General features: G+C 54.4%; 2 protein-coding genes across 2 annotated transcripts; both read right to left on the bottom strand.

Annotated features, from left to right (window-relative positions):
- Positions 1-153: 153 nt before the first annotated feature.
- Positions 154-1,662, bottom strand: V2A60_005268 (uncharacterized protein; the record flags this gene model as incomplete). Its single annotated transcript, XM_083256580.1, has 1 exon — positions 154-1,662. One exon carries the CDS (start codon positions 1,660-1,662, stop codon positions 154-156), a length of 1,509 nt encoding a protein of 502 aa, XP_083112706.1.
- A 5,491-nt stretch (positions 1,663-7,153) lies between these two features.
- Positions 7,154-9,480, bottom strand: V2A60_005267 (transcription factor domain-containing protein; the record flags this gene model as incomplete). The annotated part of the gene is made up of 2 exons (XM_083256579.1): positions 7,154-9,129; positions 9,315-9,480. The coding sequence occupies 2 exons, from the start codon at positions 9,478-9,480 to the stop codon at positions 7,154-7,156; spliced, it is 2,142 nt and encodes a 713-aa protein (XP_083112705.1).
- Positions 9,481-20,294: the final 10,814 nt, after the last annotated feature.

Here is a 20,294-nt window from a genome sequence, read left to right as displayed (position 1 = left end):
GCCAAAACCGAGCCCCCAAACCCCACGAATAGTAGAACAATAACAAAAAATAAAATGTTATTTTCTCATAGTAAGACCGTACATGTATATTAGAAATAATTCGCGAGCTTGCGAGAGTGGTGTAAGAGAGTTGAGAAGAAAGAAAACGCTGCCTCAAAGCCGCGGCGTCGTGCCCGGCACGAAGCTCTTGCCGCGGTGGACATCCCCCAGGTCTGCCTTCTCCATCAGATCTGAAAACGTTGTCATGTACGTCCTGCGGTCCTGGTCCTGGTCTCTGGCCGCGTGCACGTCCCGGCTCCTCTGCTGCTGCTGCTGCTGCTGCTGCTCCTGGTGCTGCTGCTGGTGTTCATGTGGCAGTAGGTGCGGGCGCCGCTGCAATTCTGGCGGCACCGCGTTTTCGTCGGCGAAAACGTCGATGCGCTCCCCCCAGGTCGTCTCAGGCCGGGCATTTTGCGGCTCCGTGCGCCGCGAGACGATGCGCCGGTTGATGGACGCCCGCATGGCGCGGATCGGGGCGAGGCGGCCATTGACGACGTGGCCCGTCTTGGCGTGGGCATCGTCAAACATGGACGACGCGGCCGAGTCGCGCATCGTCGACGCCCTGGACGGGTTCGGCGAGTTGAAGGGGTTCGGGATCGACAGATGCCGCTGCTTCTGCTTCTGCCTCTGCTGCTGCTGCTGCTGCTGCTGCTGCGGTGGTGGCCGCGCCAGCCGCGCCGGCGTGAGGTTTCGCGGGCCCATGACGGTGCCGCTCCACCGATTATTGACGGGGCGGTTGCTGATGGACGACGAGGCCGACGGGCTCTTGAGGATGAAGTCGGTGCGGAACGGCGAGCCCTGCTTGATGATGGGGTCGGAGATCTGGAACCCCCGCGCCCGGGCCGAGGAGGAGGAGAAGGACGAGGCCGCGGCCGACTTTTCGTTCGGTCCTGACCCCGGCGGGTACTGCTGCTGCTGCTTCCGTTGGCGGGGACCGCGGACAGGGAACGGGGGCCGCTTGTTGCGTCTGCGGATGTAGAGGACGGCGAAGACGGCGATGAGGATGAGGACGAGCCCGCCGCCGACGACGCCGCCGATGATGGACACCGTCTTGGACTTGATGCCGCCCCCCTCGCCGTGGTCGTCATCATGCGCGCCTGCTGCCGGTGGCGTCGTCGTCGACGTTGCGGACGACGCCGGAGGTGATGAGCTTGTGGCCGACGGCGTGGTGGTCGTCGTGGTCGTCGTGGACGTCGGGGCGGCGCTCGTCGTCTTGGACGAGCTGCCGAGGGGCTTCTTGGACTGGTCCTTGTCGGCCACGCACGTCTTGTTGTCGCAGCTGTAGCCAAAGGGGCAGCAGCCGTTGGCGCAGACGGGGAGGTCGACGTCGAAGACGGAGGTGAAGACGACGGCGGCGGGGTGCTTCTTGGGGTCCTGCAGGCTCAGGTCGCAGGCGATGGGCTGGATGCGCTCGCAGGAGCTGCCCGACGGGCAGCACAGCGCCGTCGTGTCGCCGGCGAGCGCCTGGCACTGCGAGTCCTTGGGGCAGCAAAAGTTGGACGGCAGCGACGAGGCGCAGGCGACGTTGGGGCAGGTGTCGGCGGCGGCGGCGGAGACGACGTCCTTGGGCAGGGCATGGCTGCTCGCCGCCAGCACCGCCAGCACGACTCGGCGCCTGTGCATCGCCTCTCTGCGCGTATTGAGTACGCCCGTACGAAAGTCGAAGAGGAAGGGGGCAGGGGGGAGGGGGTCCCGGAGAGGGGGAGGGTTTCTTCTTCGAGACGTAGCAGTGCGAGATCTTCGGTGGGAAAGGGGGTCGTTGATCCTTTTTCCTGATCTCCGGCCGATGAGAAAGGATGCAGGCAAGTGTCTGACCGATGTTTGATGCTTTTGGTTTGTGAAGCTGCGGCCGGCCGCAGCTTTGCGAAGCAGGAGAAAGACGGTGAATGTGTTTGAGGACTCGAAAGCAGTTGTGAGCGCGTATCGACTATTAACGCGCACTGGAAAGAAACAAGTATCTATTCGTGCTGATCGGAGAAAAAAGAAAATGCGTGTATGTATGTATGTGTGTGTGCGTGTGCGTGTGTCTGGTTCACACGTAGTGTAAGACAGAAAGGAAAAGAAACAAAAAGTTTGCAAAAAGACGATAAGGGAAAAGATGGACAGAAGTGAAAGAGACAAGCTGGAGAAAAAAAGAAAAGTCAACAAGTGAAAGGGGGAGAGTGATTGGGTACAATGGGAATGGAAGACAGTGCAACGTTTGTATTTCCCCTTGCTGGTCGTGAATAGCTGCAAGCGCCCACGAGGTTCGACCGGCCACCAGGTGCCGAGAAGGACGGCACTGCCCTGCAGCGGAGCTCGGCACAGCGTATCATGTCATTCCATGACGCAGTAGGGTGGTTTGTGACTAGAGAAGAACAAGGACAAAAATTTCCCGGGCACCAGGGAAAAGCTACGATGGCGAGCACACACACGGGCTGGCTGAATGGCAGTGACGGTAATGCGTAGAAGATGGTCAAGTCGAGTGGTGCGGCGCTGTCTGTTACACCAAGCGCACAGTAGAGACGAATCGACAGGCGGAGAGCAGCCCTGCCTCGCTCAGCAGGGCTTCAGGTCCCACAGCAGCGACAGGTCAAATATAGATTTGTTCAGGTTCAGACGGGGGGAGGGCAGGGGGCGATGACGATTTGGGGGAGGGTGGGATCGCAGAGCAGACGCATCATCAGTACTAGGCTGCGCAATAGGCTGTAGGAGAGTGAGGAAGTAACAGAGACAGAACAGACAGATACGGCTAGAGACGAGGTAGAGGCTGGCAAAGACTGGCAGAGAGAGAGAGAGCAAGCAATACTGGTAGGTTGTGGCATGGTATATTATTTTGGCGCCGAGGCGGGCCGCCGAAGCTGGTGTCGCAGCTTTGGCCAAGTTGGGTAGCCTGCAGCGCTGTGATTGGCTGAGAGCGTTGGGGATGTACGTCACTGGCCAAGAGCGTATGGATAAGGCATGTCCATAATCGAGGACTGGACGTAAAGGCTTTGAGAGGAGGAATTAACAAAGAAGAAAATAGAATGAAAATGGAGCTCCGTATTAACAAGGTTTCTTATTTTCCATACTTGAAAAATAACCGAATGTAGAAAAATTCGGTGTGTTATTGTTTGGGCTCGACGCAAGCCACATTCTGCAAGAGCTCTGCACTTTGGCGCCCCCGGAACAAAGTCGCACACCATTCCGAAGGGGGTTGAGGAGGGGGGAAGAGTACGGAGTAAGAATTTCCTGTTGAATTACACCAGCGACCCGGGGAAAGGGGCCGGTTTTGCTGTTGCGGCCCGCCGCTGCAAGGGCGTCATCACATATTAGGCGCCCAGCAATACTGGGTACGAGATGGCAAGATGAGGGGTTGTCAGCAAAGTGCAAAAGGGCTTTGGCCACCAGTTGGGATGTACTGGGTAGTTTGACGCCCAGAGGGCCAAGATCGGGTAACGGGACAAAAAAAAAGAAAAAAGGGAAAAAGTCTTTCCAAATCGCATGGGATTCACAAATCTAGCTAGGTTCGAGTCGGGAATTGAGGGGGGAGGGAAAGCTGCCCTTTCTCCCTCTCTCCCTCTCTCTCTCTCTTGCTCTGTCTTCTGGCCCTACCTGGTACCAAAAGGAAAAAGAGAGAGCCTCTCTCGAGTACCATTCTCGAAACCCCCCCGCACCCAGTCACCTTTTGTCCTCCACCATCCATCCATCCATGCAAGGACGGACGGCAAGCAGCTTTTCCCGCCCCCAAACGCCACGCTGTAATCTGTACTGGGTACAATGCATAATGCATGCAGAAAAAAAAAAGAGAGAGACATGGAAAGGGACAAGCAATACTTGGAGAGAGGTAGCTCAACTGTACACGCCCTCTCTCGTGACTAAAAACTTTTTTTCTTTTTCTTTTTTTTTTTTTCCTCTCTTCCTTGCTTGGAATTCTGTGTTGCTCTTCTTTTACCCGAAACCAGTATCCCGGAAACCCCGGTGATGGCAAAGAGGGAACAAAGGGACCGCCCGGCGCGGCCGCCCCGGTCTTTGCTTTCCCGCATCACGAGACCCCCTCCTCGAGGCCCTTTACCACGCAAGTAGCGATAAAGTCGGTCAAGAAGGTAGAGAGAACAGCCCCGAACCCCAACCCCCTCTCTCAAGATGGGGAACGGACAAGGAAAAGAAGAGTCACAGACTATAGAGACAAGACTCGAACATGCACGATAGTCTTGGATTCCACCAGTATTGCTTGAGAGACACCCTTAGAACCCAAATCACATGGTACCTGTCTTTTTTGCTCTGATTACATATCGTTCCATTGTGCCAAGCACATGGCTCTCTAGCCCCAACTTTGCTCTATATATCAGTACTGATAGTACTTATTCCCCCCTGTCAGAATCAAGGGTCGGTCATGTTCGCATAGCTATGCTCCTTCTGGAAGCGTGACTTTCCCAAAAGGTCCGACCATCGTTTAGCCTTTTTGTTTCTTGCCAATATCTATGCGACTGCAACGTGTATTTGGCCCTGGGTGGCAAACTTTGCTACTGAGTACCAGTAGAGGAAGGGGAAAGGAAGGGGAGGGGGGGTGGCCGGTAGGCAGAGATGCGTTGGCGGGCCGTGGTTGGGCATCAACAAGCCACGCTAGATTGATCCTGCAGCCATTATATGCATACATATCCAGTACAGTGCGAGAAAGGATGCCTTTCTCTACGCACGCCCTCCCTCATTGTCAGCCACCCGTTTTTTTTTTCCTCTTCTTGTGCGTGCGGGTGTGTGTGTGTGTGTGTGTGGATGTTTAAGTGCGCAGATGCTCTGCTGCAACGCCTACGGGCAAGCGGCCGAACCATGCCCTGTCATTGGCTCGTTTCCCGGTTTTTGATTCTTCATTTATTGGTTTTCGGGGCCAGATTATCTTTGGAGAAGAAGAAAATAAAAACGGCATCTTGCAAAAAAAAATTTCATCATGCAGAGGAGCGCCTTGTGCACGGAGCCTACTTACTATGGCGCAAGCCAATGGTCCCCTAGTTACCCCATACTGACGACCGTCCGAGAGCAGTATACTACTTACATTCCCCTTCCAGACCCTGAAAAAGAAAATGTGAATCGCGCTGACAGACGAAGTAGATTTCTTGCAATGAATCGAAAGGGATTTCCCATGGTAATACGCGCGTCTTTGCCCGTCAAGATGCTCCTCCCCGCCCTATTATACAAGACCGACACTCGGAGCTCTGTCTATCTATTTTGTTTTTTTTTTTCTCTGCCCTACTCTCCTATAGATCTTCGTGTTCGTCAAACACCTTGGCGCACTGCCTTGGGGGCCATCTCCAGAGTAGCATTCATGCCCAACTTTTGGTCCATAGATGCCAACTCCACCAGCGTCGCATCACTTCTCGAAAAGTTTGCTCTCCGCTTCCGAGATGCCAGTGCACTTTCTCAGAATAGAACAGACTTTTTTAGAAATTTCTGATGCCCAAGAATGAGTCGGAAAAAGCAGGCTCGGAAGCCGTAGGAGGGAGGACTTTCCTTTCTGGCGGCGGCGATCCAGCCAGAAGGGGGGGCACGGAGTGTGGATACGGGGGACTGAGATGTCTGGTAAACTCTAATTCGGGGAGCTAGGGGATCAAAAGCCGAAAGAAATAGCGCCTGTCAACGTTTTCAATTCAAAGTTCATCTCGTAAGCAACCTAGGAAGCTTACTGCTTTTCTCGTTTCTAGAATGTCCAACTTGCAGACGCAGAAATGCAGGCCCACGTGCTAGTATTCGTATCTATGCCGGTAGAATGGGGGGGAGACTTTGACGGTTGAACTATTGGAGATTCCGTCGCTCCGTCCCAAGACTTGCTAGTTTGTAAATAGCTTGTACTTGGCTTTGGAGCCTTGTACGTCACGGAAGCCGCACATTCGCCCGGAGCCTGCACCCTGAGTCGCGGCTTACCAAGTAGGAAAGACTTGGAAGCAGATCCCATTTTCGAATTGTCAAAGATGGGGCCCAAGAGCCACGGTCATGGCAACGCACTACCGAGTAGAACGGCCCAAGTTGGAGCGCGATCGCCTTGATCTCGTAGTATGGACGGTCCCGGCCGGAAATTGAGGACAGCACTGGAAGCCAAATTTCGGGCAACAGACGCTAAAGTCTACCGCTGAAACAAAAACTAGTCATTGAGCATATTTTTACCGCTCATCTCTTAGGTAGGTGAATGAGTCAAACCTGTGTTCACGCCCATATATTGTTGATTGGAGCACGCCCACATGGCCGGCCCAGGCAATCATGTTCCCCGCCGCACGGTCCTTGACTGCCGGCCTCACGGCCGTCCGCCCTATTCGCTCTCTTTCTTCACCAAAAGGTGGGACAAGTCGACCATTCGCGTGGGATTCGAGAATGGCCAAGTACGTTGACCGTGCGCCGATGCGCACCGGGCATGTTACAGCCTTGCCTTGCAGACCCAGATCGTTCATGGGGCACAGACGTCTTGACTCTTTTTTACAGATATCGTGGAGAACGTTCACCAAAATGGGAGATTCGGCATTGGCACAAAAAATGATGTAGTGGAAAGAACGTCTCTTGTTCTCTCGTGTGTTATGTACAGAAAAATGACCAGCTCTTTCCGACGACTGCTCTTGAGTAAGCCGAATGCTTTCTCACCTGCAGTTGCCAGCCCCAATGCTCCCCGCATGGTATATGAATGATTAACGAGTGATGATGGTATAGAAAGAAATCCCACAAATGCCACCCAGGGCTTTATCGCCAGAAACGGGCATGAAATCATGAAACTCCGTGAAAAACCAAGCACAAAACCAAACAACCTTCTCTTCCAAGTGTCCAAGTGTCCAAGTGTTCCATCGAAAAAAAAAGAAAAAAAAAGTAATAAAGTCGTTGCCAGCAACATTGCTGGTTCTATTCCGCCAATGACCCTGTCCGTGGCTTAAAGTCCATTTCGCACCGCCTCGCGGCGTCCTCTATAAGAAAGTTGAATAACCAATCCAGCAGGTATAAAAAAAATGTGTAACAGGATGAAGACAGAAAAGAAGAAGAAGAAGAAGAAGAAGAAACAAAAAAAAGAATATGTAAAGAAAAAATTCACACAATGCATTGCATTTTCCCAAAGGCCAGCTTTGCAAAAAAAAAAACATGAAAGCAAACCTTTGCAGCAAAAATGGCAACAAAAAAAAACCTAGATGAGAAGGTAGTCCCATCCGTTCACCTGCAGGATATCTCTCCAGTGAACATAAGGAAGGGCAACATCGGAGCCGGGCGTGATTGACTGGGCGATTTGGTCGTTTTGCAGCCAGAGGTGGCGCATGACGCAGACCATGCGGCCAAAGGAGCCGCAGGTGGCCAGGTCGCCGAGGGCGGCGACGCGCTCCTCGAAGAGGGCACGGAAGACGCTGCCGGGCCCGCTGATGGAGCCGCCGATGAGGTAGACCCAGACCAGGCTGCGGTCGAAGCCCTCGGGGCCGGCGGGGACGCACTGCAGGACGCCGGTGAGCTTGTCGACGAGCGCGACGTGCGCGGGCGCGAGGGGGTCGAAGCCCGGGACGAGGCTGCAGAGGTAGATGCGGGCGGCGTAGCGGAAGGCGGCGGTGATGTTCCTGGAGAGCTGCTTGGGGGAGAGGGTGCCGTTGGCGTTGAAGGGCAGGCGGGGCGGCTCGAGGTCGCCGCCGGTGCCGGCCTCGGTCAGGGAGATTTGCTCGCCGAGGGACAGGACGTGCTGGCAGAGCACGTAGTCGTCCATGCCGCCCTTCTTGAGGGACTCGAGGCAGGCAATCTCGGAGATGAGGTACATGACGCGGTCGTCGCAGCCCATGAGCTCGCGGAGGCCGAGGTGCGGGCTGCCCTGGGACAGGTGCTTCTCGCGGTACGTGTGGGCAAAGGTGGGCGACACGCCGAGCATGGTGGCGCCGAGGATGTCGATCCAGGCCGTCAGGGTCATGTTGAAGGGCGTCTGCGCCGGGGGCGGCGCGGCCGCGTCCGAGACGAGCCGCGGCAGGTCGAGCTTCTGGACCAGGCTGATGGCGGCCTGGAAGTGCTGGTGCCAGGGGATGTCGAGGAGGCCGTCGTCGGGCCGGCCCACGACGCACTGGAAGAAGATGAGCCCCAGCGTCGCGTCGAGGATCTGCTGGTGGTTCTCGTCGCGCTTGAGCGCCTCGCAGAGCGACCAGATGGTCGCGTAGCGGTGGCGCATGATGTCGCCGTCGGCGTCGCTCTCCTCGCCGGCTGACGAGGACGACGGCGGCACCTGGCCGGCCGCGAGGTTGAGCGTCTTGATGTGCTGCGCGGCGGTGCTCAGGCAGCAGTGCAGGTAGATGCTGTTGGTCTGCAGCGCGGGCAGGATGAGGTCGGACCCGACCGACCCGTGCTGGTTGGACTCGAGGATGGGGAAGATGGTCGGCAGCACGTACTGGACAAAGTGCTCCAGCAGGCGCTGGTCGCTCTCCTCGAGCTCAATCTTGACCTGCCGCGACTCCTGCGGCGGGCCGTGCGCAAAGTCGAAAAAGTGTACGTTGAGGGCCTCCTCGGACAGCGACGCCCTGCGCTCCTCGTGGACGTGCTCGGTCCAGCAGCCGCCGTTGGGGAACATGCCCGCGGGCAGCACGGTGCCCGGCGGCGGCGGCGTGTGCATGGTGCTAAAGGTAGAGACGTGAGACTCCCGCACGGTGGGCACGTCGTTGACAAACATTTGCCTCTCCGTCTTGACGTCAATCTCGTAGGGCGTGTAGGCGCCGCTGCCGGCGCCGTAGATGAAGTCGGGGTGTATTTGCGAGTTGTAGGCGACAAAGTCGGCGCCGCTGGGCGGGCTGTTGAAGTTGAAGCCTCCTCCTCCACCGCCGGCCGATGCGCGAGAGTCAATCGAGGCCGAGCGGTTGCGGTCGTAAAAGTCTGAGCCCGAAGCCGACGTGGGCATCGAGTGGCTGAGGCTGGGAGGCGGCGGGCTGACGGAGGAGTGAATCTCATGCGTGGCCGACTTTTCGGCGAGCTTCTTGCGCTTGATGATGATTTTGATGTCCTCCTTGTTTCTCCGGCGCGCCTCGTTGTTGCTCCACCAGATTGGTCTCTTATACTCGCACTCGAGCCCGAGATGTTGGCAAGCAGAGCAAAAGGGTGTGACCTCGTCGCATTTCTTTCGTCGCAATCGGCAAGTGTAGCATCCTGTTTTATTCAAACAACAAGTTAGCCGGTAGGTCTTTTTTTTTTATTTTGATTTTTTTTATTCTTGTCTCAGGAGGAAAGTGGTTGCAAAGTTGGCAATGATGGCGATGCGTGGGTGTGCGCGGTGAAGCCGTCGCGCGTGTAAGTCGAGCTGGGCGAGAGGGTAGAGAGACAGTCCCACGTACCTGATCTTGAACGGCGGTGCATCTGTGTCTTCGTCTTGGAGACGCCATCGGTGTCGGAGGCCTTCATGGTCGTTTTGGACTTTGCACTCTTCGCTGTAGCCATCTTGACAGAATTGATAGAAGCATTGGCAGGTGTTCTGCGCATGCCGGGGGGCAGGGTAGACATTTGTATGGCGAACCCGGGTGGGATATCCAACTTGGTCTGGGGGCCTGGTTCTCGGGAAGCTTGAGGGGGGGGGGGGGGGTGCACCAGACTAGAGAGCTAGCACAGAGAGGGCCTTGTACAGGGCACTAGCTGAGTGAAGCTAGTTCACTGGACGGCCTGGCTTGCTCCGGGACGGGAGGGGGAGGAACAAGAGAAAGCGAGTTGAGAGACGGGGAGGGCGTGTGAGTGTAACTGGCCCGGTGGAGAGAGTGAGTGAGAGGTGTGGCAGTAGGACAGCAGGGTGCAGGGGGTGTTGTTGCGGTGGCACGGTGCAGAGCACAGTGTGATGGTGTACGAGTAAGTGACCAAGGCGCGGCCTTCTTTCTTGTGAGTGAGTGAGTAATAAGAGAGACAAGACTGAAGAGGGAGAAGGGGAGGGGGGCGCGCCGGCCGCTGGCGGGAACGAGTTGTGGTCTGCTGAGTCTTGTTGCTTTCTCCTTGTTGTTGTGCGAGGCGGGGAGATTACTCGGTCTCTGGAGAGGCCCGCTGAGGCAACGGATTGGCCGACACTGTGATGTCGATGGTTGTTGTAGAGACGGTTGACTGGCCTGTATTGCTCGACAGTGTAGTCATGTGGATTGTTCCTTGTTTGATTTGAACAAAGAAGGCTCCCTTTTTTGGCGGGTACTTTCTCTCTCTCTCTGTCTTGGTGATTGTTCAATCCGGGAAATGATGAGATGAAAGTAAATGAACGAAGAAAAAAGAAAAAAGAAAAAAAAAAGAAGAAAAGGGGCCCGAGGAAGGATCGTTGAAGCAAGGCCAGCTTGCTGTAATCGTGGTGATGATATATCGAGGATAGGGAAATCGTTTCAGAAAGAAAAAAAAAGAGGATTAAACAAGAAATGGGGGTTAAAATCAAGAAGCAGTAAATAGAAACCAAACAATAAAACTTTTTTTCTTTTCTTTCCTTCTTGGACAAAAAAACACTTGGAAAACTTCTTCACCTTGCACGCCGAAAAGAAAGAGGGTTAAATTCAGATCTGGGCGGCAAGCCCTTTCGTCTTATACCACGGCCGCCTGCATCACGGCCAGCCGCCGGGCCTGACATTTCTCGGTCCATGATGTGTGTGTGTGTGCGTGTATGTGTGTGATGGGTTACTTTTTGGCCTAGTAGCGAGTGTGTTCAAAAATAGAAACAACGGCGAACCATGCTCTCCTCCTTTGGGCTTCTACCTTTCCCCTCTTCCTCCTCCTCCTCCTCCTCCTCCTCCTCCTCCTACATAGTACTCCTCCTAGTCCTCCTCCCCTCTTTTGCTGATAGTACGCAGTAGCCCCAGCCGTGCGACACACTTTCTCCCTCTCTCTCTCTCTCTCGTGTCAACCACACCATTTCAAGGGCCCTCCCCCATGCACGCTATGCACCCTGGTGAGTTGCTTCTGCGCTTAGAGCTACCAATAATCTCGCACGGAACCAGCATCAGGACCCGCTCGAGTCTCCCAAAAAAAGACGATATGCAGACTGGACCCATCCTCCAGGGCAGGGGTTCTGGGGATGAGCAGCTAATCAACTACAAGAGGGGCATAGCTGGGCGGGCGAGAGGGGGGGGAGGCATGACCCTCCTTGTCTACCCGTTGTCCTTTGAGCCTCGATGTCGTTCTGTCGTGGATGGGCCCTTTCTTGTCCTCTGTCTTTCCCCCCGCTCATTCTTTCTCTTCTTTGGTGTGTCCGTGGTCTCCGGCTGATCGAAAAAGGCGACAGCTGAGCTGTGATGCTGCCATGCTGGCAAGGATACTTTGTGTTATGCTCCCCCCCCCTACCCCTCCTCGTCCTCCCATTATCCCCTGCTCCGTCTGCTTTCTCACCCGGGCTGAAGCCATTAGGATGCCATCGCCTCATTTTCAAGAATCTCTCCGGTTAACCGAGATTGCGCATTGTCGCTTGTGCAGTCCTTCGCTTCAGGGCTTGCCCATCTTGAACACTATAAGCTTGCCCGATTCAAGCTTAGGTCCTGCCGTAGAGCATCTCAGAGACTAATCACCAGCTTATTATGCGGAAGTCGTAGTTCCTTAGCCATCCGTCATGACCCGGGATCAGAACTGGTATTACCCGGAAGACGCTAGGGTTTTTTTTTCCCTCACTGACCCATCGCTCGACTCTGTACTTGTTGGTAGCTCCAAGTACTTACTTAGCTGCTTTGATATGCACCTTTTCTGACCCGTTTCCGCTCATGCAACTTCACCGGTAATGCAGCTTTGCTTATCCCGCCGCGTTGACCGCATCACTGTACCGCCGAGAGTGCTTGCTCTTTCTGTCTTTTTTTTCCCTTGCTTTTTGTTTGAGTCTCCATTCGGTTCTACGAGACATATTATCCATGTACAGGTTGCCCAAAGTTTGATAGTTTGTACCAGTGCGTTGTCTGCCCCAGAGCTTGTTCCCCGTACATTAAAGACTGGGTACAGTGACCAGGGTGAGCAGCGCACACAATGGCCTTTCAACAATTCAAAGTAGCACGCGGAAATCTTTCAAAAGCCCGCAAGGTAATGGCAAAGGTAACACAGAAGAGCGGTAAGCAGTGAGATTGGCGGGTTTTCAAAAGCTCCGAGTGGGCTATTGGAACAAAGCCCGTGTCTACCCAGGGTACGGATAGTCAATCAATCAATTGCACACACAAAGTAATCCGTAGTTTGCTCCAACTCTGGACGGGCCGTTTCGGGAGACGGAAAGGGAAAAAGAAACCTCTACTTACGACATAGCCTTTTGGCTATAGCCACTACACAGCAGGCAAGTATCAGTAGCCAGACAGATTAGACGAAAGTCGACAGCATTCACGGCAAGCGACAGGGAAATCGAGACTGGGTTGAGTAGCATTGCAGGCAAGCCTGGTAATGTTTGGGGGCTGCAGCCGGGGGGGGGGAGGGAGAGCATGGGGGAAAGGCGGGACGAGAAGAGCGAGCGAGCGAATTGCGCAATCCGACCATGGGAATCAGAGTCAACGCTAGCCACTTTCCGCACTACAGTGTATTATCTGATGGTCACCCGTCCTTGGCGGTTGCAGGGGGGCGTGCTGAAGAGCGAAAGAGGCAAGAGGGTGCTTGCTGGTAAAGAAACAAGGACGGCGACGCCAGTCTGCATGCCATGACCACGGGAGGCGAAAATGGCCTGGCGCATGCACCACGACGACGGCTCAGCTGCAAAGGAACCTAAACTCAGTGGCCCTGTGCTTTCGCACAGCGTCTTGTTGACATGCAACTGGGAAAACGAGTGTCACAGACGCGGGTGATGGCTTTGGATGAGTCGCGTTAATGGCTGCAGCGTGTTACGCGGTATAATCTTCACCGCGCGCACATGACGAGGCACGGTGGGCTATCCGCAGCGGGAAGAAGATGGGCCACAGGGCCAGAAAGTCAAATTTTGAACAAGAGGAAATCGAGATGGAACAATGAGAAGCATGAACCCAGGGCCTTGATTCACAGGCCACCTTGCCTTCCCTGGGTGCTGTGCTTGGGGTAGGTAAGTAAGGTTCCGGTGTAAAAGACGGTATCCGTTGGAGTCGGTGGAGGTGGGCGTGCGCAGACTATCCGTTACCGTCAGTTATTCAGTGAGCCTCTCTCACCCTCTCCAAAGTGGGATCTTGTGGCGTTCCCGTAGAAGAGAGAGAGAGAGAGACAGAGAAAAGAAAAAGGCTGGCAAGCCCACGTTGACATGTCGACGAAGGAACAAGACGAAAGGTGACAGACGACGCACTCTCTACTGCCATTGGCTCAGACAGCCCCGGTCCGTGTGACGAGATGGGTGAGGTGCAGGATGGATTGCGGGCCTCTTGACTGTTCACTTTGTCTTTCTCTCCTCATTCTTCTTCAGCCCCCTCCCCATTCTACTCTGTCTCTCGTTGCCTTCCAGCCTTCTTATTCGTTCTTCCCCCCTTCCCCCCGGCCGGCCGCGGGGCGGGACCAACCGAATTGCGCTTGCAGGCACGTCCTCGGAGCCTTGCTTAGCGTCGACGCTCAGAAGCCTGCTGGCGATCGAGATTGGCCATCGCTCGCATGGTGCTAGCCATGGGGGGCCTGGCTAGCGCTCCCAATGGGCTTTTGCCTTGACGAGTTGGAGTTGGGGCTTGACAGGCTTGGCCAATAGACCTGCTCGAGACAAGGGTCTGCACACCCTCACAGCTCTCTTATTTGTGGCACTGGCTGTCCTAATAAGTCGCTCTTCAATGCCGGCAGTAGCAACGCTTGTGGAGTTGAGTCTCGTGGTTGAGTCGCAAGTCTCAACTGATGAGTTGTACTTGGTAAAGGGCTTTGCGAGGCTTGAAAGGATTGCCAACGTTGCTGTCGCCCCCCCCCCCCTCCCCTTCCCTCCATGCCTCCTTCTCCAACCTCAACCTCAACAGGACTGTACTCCCTTGATTCCACGAGTGGTTGGTGTTCTTCTGTGGCGTCAGAGCTATCCCCATCTCGACAGGTCTGTCCATCACAGTAATTTACGGCCGGCCAATCCCGCCATCTCCCATATCGACTCATCTCAATTTCGGCCGGCCATGCCCTTTCGGGTAATTCGTTATTGTACGAGCACCACACTCATTCTGATCATGTAACAATTGGCTCCAGTAACCTTTCAGTCATCACAGCTCATCACAATGGATAAATGGTGCTACTATTGCGCTCAACGCCCAAGCGCAAGTCTCCATCACATATCAGTATAATAACTCCGGACGGAGTACTGATCAGGTTGATCAGGATGGTCGTTAATACATGCCAACATGGACTCTTGTCCCTCGAACAAGGAGAGTATTGCCAACTCGACACCTGAATTCATTCGTCAGTGTCCGTTTCCTGATTGTACCGATTTGCACAGACCCTCATCAAAGTATCCGGACTTACTTCACCACTTGAAAAGTCGATCCTCTCCCCACAGTGACTAGCGTGCTGCTTGGCCAGAGGTATCTATTCTGGGCTAATTATAACCCAAGACTCTCACCCGCACCTATTCTTTGTTGCATGTGCAGTAAGTGCGTGCATGGACACACTACACTCCATCGCAACTCGGCGCTTACGAATACAAGTTACCGTGTTTCTATTTTTAATTTATGCCACTCTTCCTCAGCTTTCGGGACTAAATACCAACGCTTCGAGTGTCCCATGTACTCAGTAGCCCTGACTGATAAGTACTGAGGCAGTTACAGCCGCACAGCTCCATCACCTGTATGAGTTATGAAGTAAGTAGTTTCTCGGTCTCTCGGGTAGCCAACCGGCCAGTTGCTCTGACCCTCCTCCATACCGGGTTCGCTACTCATTGCCGGCTCCACCAGTAGTTTTGCGCTCTCCAGAATCGCTATAGTTCAAAGAGACGTGCCATGTCTGGTCTGGTGCACAGTGCTGCAATAGACTCACAAAATATCATTCTCGTAGAGATCGGCGTCACTCTCGTACGCACTTGACTCAAGCACCGGGATCGGACCTGCCTGCCGTCGGGGGTCACATCCATCAGGCCCGAAGCTGGCTGGGCACGATTCCTCCCGATTGCATTCTGTGCGTGCCACCATTGTGAACTGGCAGCTGCATCTACCTTGACCCTGCAGCGTTACTCTCCCCAACCAGATTCCCTGCATGTTGCCAAGCACAAAGTCAGCAATATCAATTGAGTGTGCGCCACCACGCGTGGCTGACCGCCCTCTTCTCCAGAGCGGAACTGAAGCTCCCCAGCCTCAGCAGAGTTCTCACCGTCTCCAACTACTCTGTACAAAGCGAAGACATGAAAAAAAGTCACAACTAGGCCAGCCGTCTGTGCTCGTGCCTCCACTTCCACAGGTCCTGCAGTGTCAGGGTGACTTGCATGATCGACTGGATAGCTTGTGCGCCGTCTCCGTTTAGCAAGTACACCGACCAGTCGAGAAAAGAGCCGCATGAACCGGCGCGCAATGTCCGCCGCTCTGCAATGTTGTATCGTAGTCGTTTGCGGCTGATCGGCGTTGAAAAAAAGCCAAGCATAGTAGTTAGTGACAGCCACGCGAGAAGAAAAAGCAAACATGCCTAGTACAGATTACAAGTGACAGATTGCTTGCCCAATCGATAACAACGGCCCGCGAAAAGCTTACCACCACCTACCTACTGGTACAGAGTTCCGCCCTCCATTTCCTTTTACGCTATTTCCTTCTTGAAACTGGCGCAAGTGCTAAACCGTTGTGGCTGCGGGCCATTTACACCACCTTCGAGCACCGTGGCTTGCAAACTAGCATCTGTTTCTGGATCCCCGTTGTCCTAACCAGAAGCACCAGAGGCACCAGAGGCACCAGAAGCCGCTGTTCTCAGCCGCGACGCCAAAAAATCTAGCAGCGGCCACTTTCTTCGCCAGGCATGTTGACTCGTCACAATGTGGCACCACTGGCACGTAGCCCTCTTCTTCCTTTGCGCTTCTTTTTGCCGTCCTACCGCAAATGGCTTGGCTTGCATCCGCTGCCGTTGAAACCATGGTATGCAAGTAATTCTTCCCGTTGAGATCTTTGTTCCTCACGTTCACTTCTTAGCGTTCGCATCAAGACCGGACGAAGACATGTCACATTCACCCAATTGCCCCCATTGTGATTCGCCAGCCCTCGCTCAGCACACTCTGGTGGTATCTTGTTTTGGCCTTGTCTTTGCGGTCTTCTGGTCATCCAGTCTCCAGCCCAAGGGCTGCGCGAAATAGAGCTGCTTGTCAAGCGGAGCCGGTAGACTCTTTCCACAACACATCCCCGCTCTGAGGACCGATCAAGGGACAGAATCAGGGCGGTGGCGGGCTCTCAATTTGCAGAGTTTCTCCCTTCACGGTCGTGTGGCGGGGACCCTTTCTCGATATCTTACCCCTCTTTGGCTACTCCCATTTCAAGTGGCCCGCGCCGAAGAAGCGATCGAGTGAGCGCAGTAGTCAACGCAGTGCGACGGAGCCCAGACTCCATTCTATCCACACCTGATGTGGTGCGGTATGTATAAGTGTTACCATATGGGAGTCAGAATTGTTCGACCCCTCTTCTCGGCTGGTTTGCGTGGCTACACTGGAGTTGCGCAGTGCCAAGTACTGAGTACACGTTGGTTGGTTGTAAATTCGTAACGCCACCAATACTCAACAGAAATAATGCAGTGTAGGCAACGCGAGAAGGGAAGACGAACCGATGTTGCTATCCACGTGGGCGGCAGCAGGGGCGGCGGCTGCCTGCAGGTCCGGTTACACTCATCCTAGCCGGAACTGTTGCGGTCATTGCCCGCGTAACACAGTTCACATCGATAATCTTTATTGTATGAAGCGACGCTTCTCGGCCACAGGCTGCGGTCACATGGCCAAGCCGTCGTTGCGCACTCTATACCGACGAATGCATGATGCAGCGGCCTCTTTGCACCATCGGCCTGCATCACCACATAGCTCCTTTGCTCTCAATTCAAGCCACCTCTTTACGATCAAGCTGTTGCTAGCCGGATGCCAAACTATCAATTCGGCTTAATACAATGGCAATCTATGTGTCTGGCCTGCAAGATGGTGTAGTGGATCTTTTTGTTGCGCGAACCAGGTACATTGTGTGGGAGATACACCGGGCCGTATCCTTTATGTGACCTGTGTTACTAGTGTGGTAGCATCATGACGTTTTGTTTATGAGGTTGGGCTCACTCGGTCATTTCCTTCTTTCGGTCTTCCGGTAATAAGTCGCGTTTTACCAGTCGGCCTACTGGTACAATGCTACTTCTGTCATGTAGAACCTGCCTGTCTCGGAGCAAGTTGTGGACCGCACAACCAGCCCTTGGGCCAGGTTGATGCCAGGGCCCGACTCCATTCATGGGGCAGGCAGTGCGCGGTCTGATGGGGCGGGGAAGTGTCTTGCCCAAGCCGGTGATGGCTTCTGTAGCTTATCGCAGCACCGCTGAGGACCCTAGCGGTTCCGACGCCATCTTCGCGTGGGCGAAAAAAAGGAAGAATAAGAGCTTTGAAGCATATGTCAAAAAGACCACCCATGGAGCTAGCTTCGGGGATAGTGATACATAGCCTGACATGTTCAAGAGTCTGTCTGCGCTCATCCATGCCTGCAATGTGGCTAGTTGGTTGCTGAATCGTGCAAGAGGTTGCCATTGAGCTGAGTGCCACGATGCGCCAGGCGGGTGCCCTTCCGTACGGAGCGATACGTTCCGAAACCTACTAGAGCCTGGTGGGCAAAATGGCTGCTGCAGGTTATCACAAGACATGTTACTAGGCTGCACCAAGACGCCGCGAAAGTTGTGAACAATAAGTCGGTGAGGATCTGCAAGTCCTTCTGTATCGACCTCGAGCATACGGAGTACACTTGCGTACGGAGTAGAATGGGTCTAGTTTAGCTGGGCCGTGTGAGCACCAGTATGTGCGTGTGAGAGTGTGTGTGCATGTGTGTATGTTTGCGCCGTAATACGGCGTACCAAACGGGGCTTTGACTGATCAATCAAGACCATGATCCTTTGGGACTAGAGCCACTGGGCTGCACGAAGGACCGACATGGATCCGTGCCTTCGCTTCGCAGAAGGGAGCAGGATGGCAGGCAAGGGTAAACCACAGCCACAAGCGAGCAACATGGCGTTTTCTCCAACATGCACTCCACTGCAAATCTGCTCTTGTTTTGTCATTGAATTCGCAAGAAGCACGGCAATCTATGCAGCATGGCGGCGGCCGGCGTGGCTTGCCACTAGCGGTTGAAAAGATGGCTTGCCAATTGCAAGGGGCGGGCTCGTCGCTGCTCGTCGATTGGGCGTGATGGAAATTGGCAGCTTGGGCATCACTTGACCCTGGACAGCAAATCCTGGCTTTTTTTTCATGGTGTCATGTTACACCCAGTTCTGACAGGACCAACGCCCCAGACGCCGAGCGAGCGAGCCAGAGTTGGCGTACAAGTCCCTGTGTAATAGGACCGGCGTATATCGAAGTTGCGACGCTGTCATTATAGACTTTGAGGAAATTGCGCGAGCCAAAAGATGGCGCACGTCTAGAGTAGCAGCAAGAGAGAGGTTAGGCCACAACGAGGCTAGTACTGAGGGAGTAGAGAGTAACGACTATCTCGTACCGTATAGGAAGAACAGGGACTGAGCAGGGGACTGCGGAGTCCATTGAGGACCAGAGTTTGCCCACTACTAGCTTCCTCATAGCATCGTTTCCGTGGCGGGTATGGGCATGGGGGGATCGATGATGGAGGTGTGGGTTTGCTGGTGGTAATTTTGTATGTGAATGCCGAGAGGGAAGGGAAGGCTCCGTCCGTCTAGGAGAAGATGAGGCACAGTGAAGCACAGTGAGGCACAGTGCGGCACAGTGCGATAGAGCCTCGACCCCTGGTCATGCTGTGGCTCAATGGCTTAGTTAATGGCACACCCTTCCTTGCCTCCCGCCACCCGTCCGCTTCGCCTTTGTCTCCCCGTCTCCAGAGTATCACTCACGGCAGGGGATGGGTTGACAAGGGCCCTTGTTCACAGCTTCCCTTTGCGACATTTTTTGGCTCTTCTTTCTTGGTAGCCGGGATGCCGGGGTGGTGCACACGCAGAACTCGTCGCATAACTACACACTCGATGCATGTCGCGGATGGGCAGAGACAAGGCCTCGGAATGCCACCGCGCTGATGTTGCCCGATCATCAGCACAAACACACTACTTTTTTTTTAATAACGGCGGGATATACATACTTATATCAGTAGGGTACCACTACCCTATCTTCTCACAACAAGTGAGAGTTGCGGAGGGCGAAAACGGTTGTGGCGCAACGACACGGCCAGGGTTGCCCACGAGGCTTTTGCTGTGTAAGTCATGTGTAGAACAACCGCAAGGATCGCCAAGCAAGCTGAAAAGGAAAAAGCACAGCAAAGGAAATATGTACACCATCGAGTAACCCGGGTTGACTTTTACGCCCGCAGCGTCATTCGTAAGTAATTCTTTGTTTCGCAACATGGCGACCGTTGAGCCCGGCTCACGTCTAAGACAAAGGCTCACTCGGTGTCCCGAAACGAAACAAGTAGCTCGCACACGAAAGTCTGCTGATCAATCGCATCTGGACTTTTGGCCCTGCTAATCTGTGTCGGTCGGGAGCCTATTTTGCCCGCCGTAGCAAAACCTCCCGTCCACTTACCGTTCGTTGCCCGTATCAGTATCCGTACATGGCTGCTCATCCTCCTCCTGGGTCGCCCCCCCCGCGCCGTCGTCTTCCCCATATGCAAGTCGGCACCGACAGTGATATTCATCATGCCAAACTGCAGTTTCCTACTTGGTGGCGCAATAAACATATGCCGTGCGACACGAGCAAGAAGAAAGGGTCGCGCCTCTTCGATCGCTACGAGATGACTTTCTGTCGGATGTGTTGTATAACCTGCCACTCTTATTCTCTCGTCGTTCTGGCTTTGCCTCTTCCCTTGCTATTCTGTGGCTATCCTGTCGCTGTCGGCGTCGGCGCCACGGAGCCATTCCGCTAGCTAGCCCCAGACGATAACTTGGAGAATGGGTCTCGGATGGGGGGTTCATTGTCTCTTGCAAGTGCCGTGACACACGGCAAAGGGTGGGGAGGAGAGCGGGAAAGGCTGGGAGACAGCCTCTGAATCGACTCTTCATCTGTCTTGGGAAAGTAAAAAGGGTTGAGAGCATAGATTTACGCATGCTCCCGCGAACTCTGGTGTTTTATCGATGATCGGGTTCTATATATACAAGCGGTTTGGGCGGTCGTGCGCAACGTGGGAGTTGCTCTAAAACCTCGTGCCCGTTGGTCACACGGCAGTTTTGCATGCGAGCTCTTTACTGAGTAGAACGGCCGTGCAGGGCCCTCTAGAAGGTGATAATGCCGGCGCTATTCCATCTCACGTCGTGTGGGT

Source organism: Cordyceps javanica, chromosome 3, assembly GCF_051103115.1.
Source record: "Cordyceps javanica chromosome 3, complete sequence".
Lineage (NCBI taxonomy): Eukaryota > Fungi > Ascomycota > Sordariomycetes > Hypocreales > Cordycipitaceae > Cordyceps > Cordyceps javanica.
This window is presented reverse-complemented; position numbering and strand designations above follow the sequence as displayed.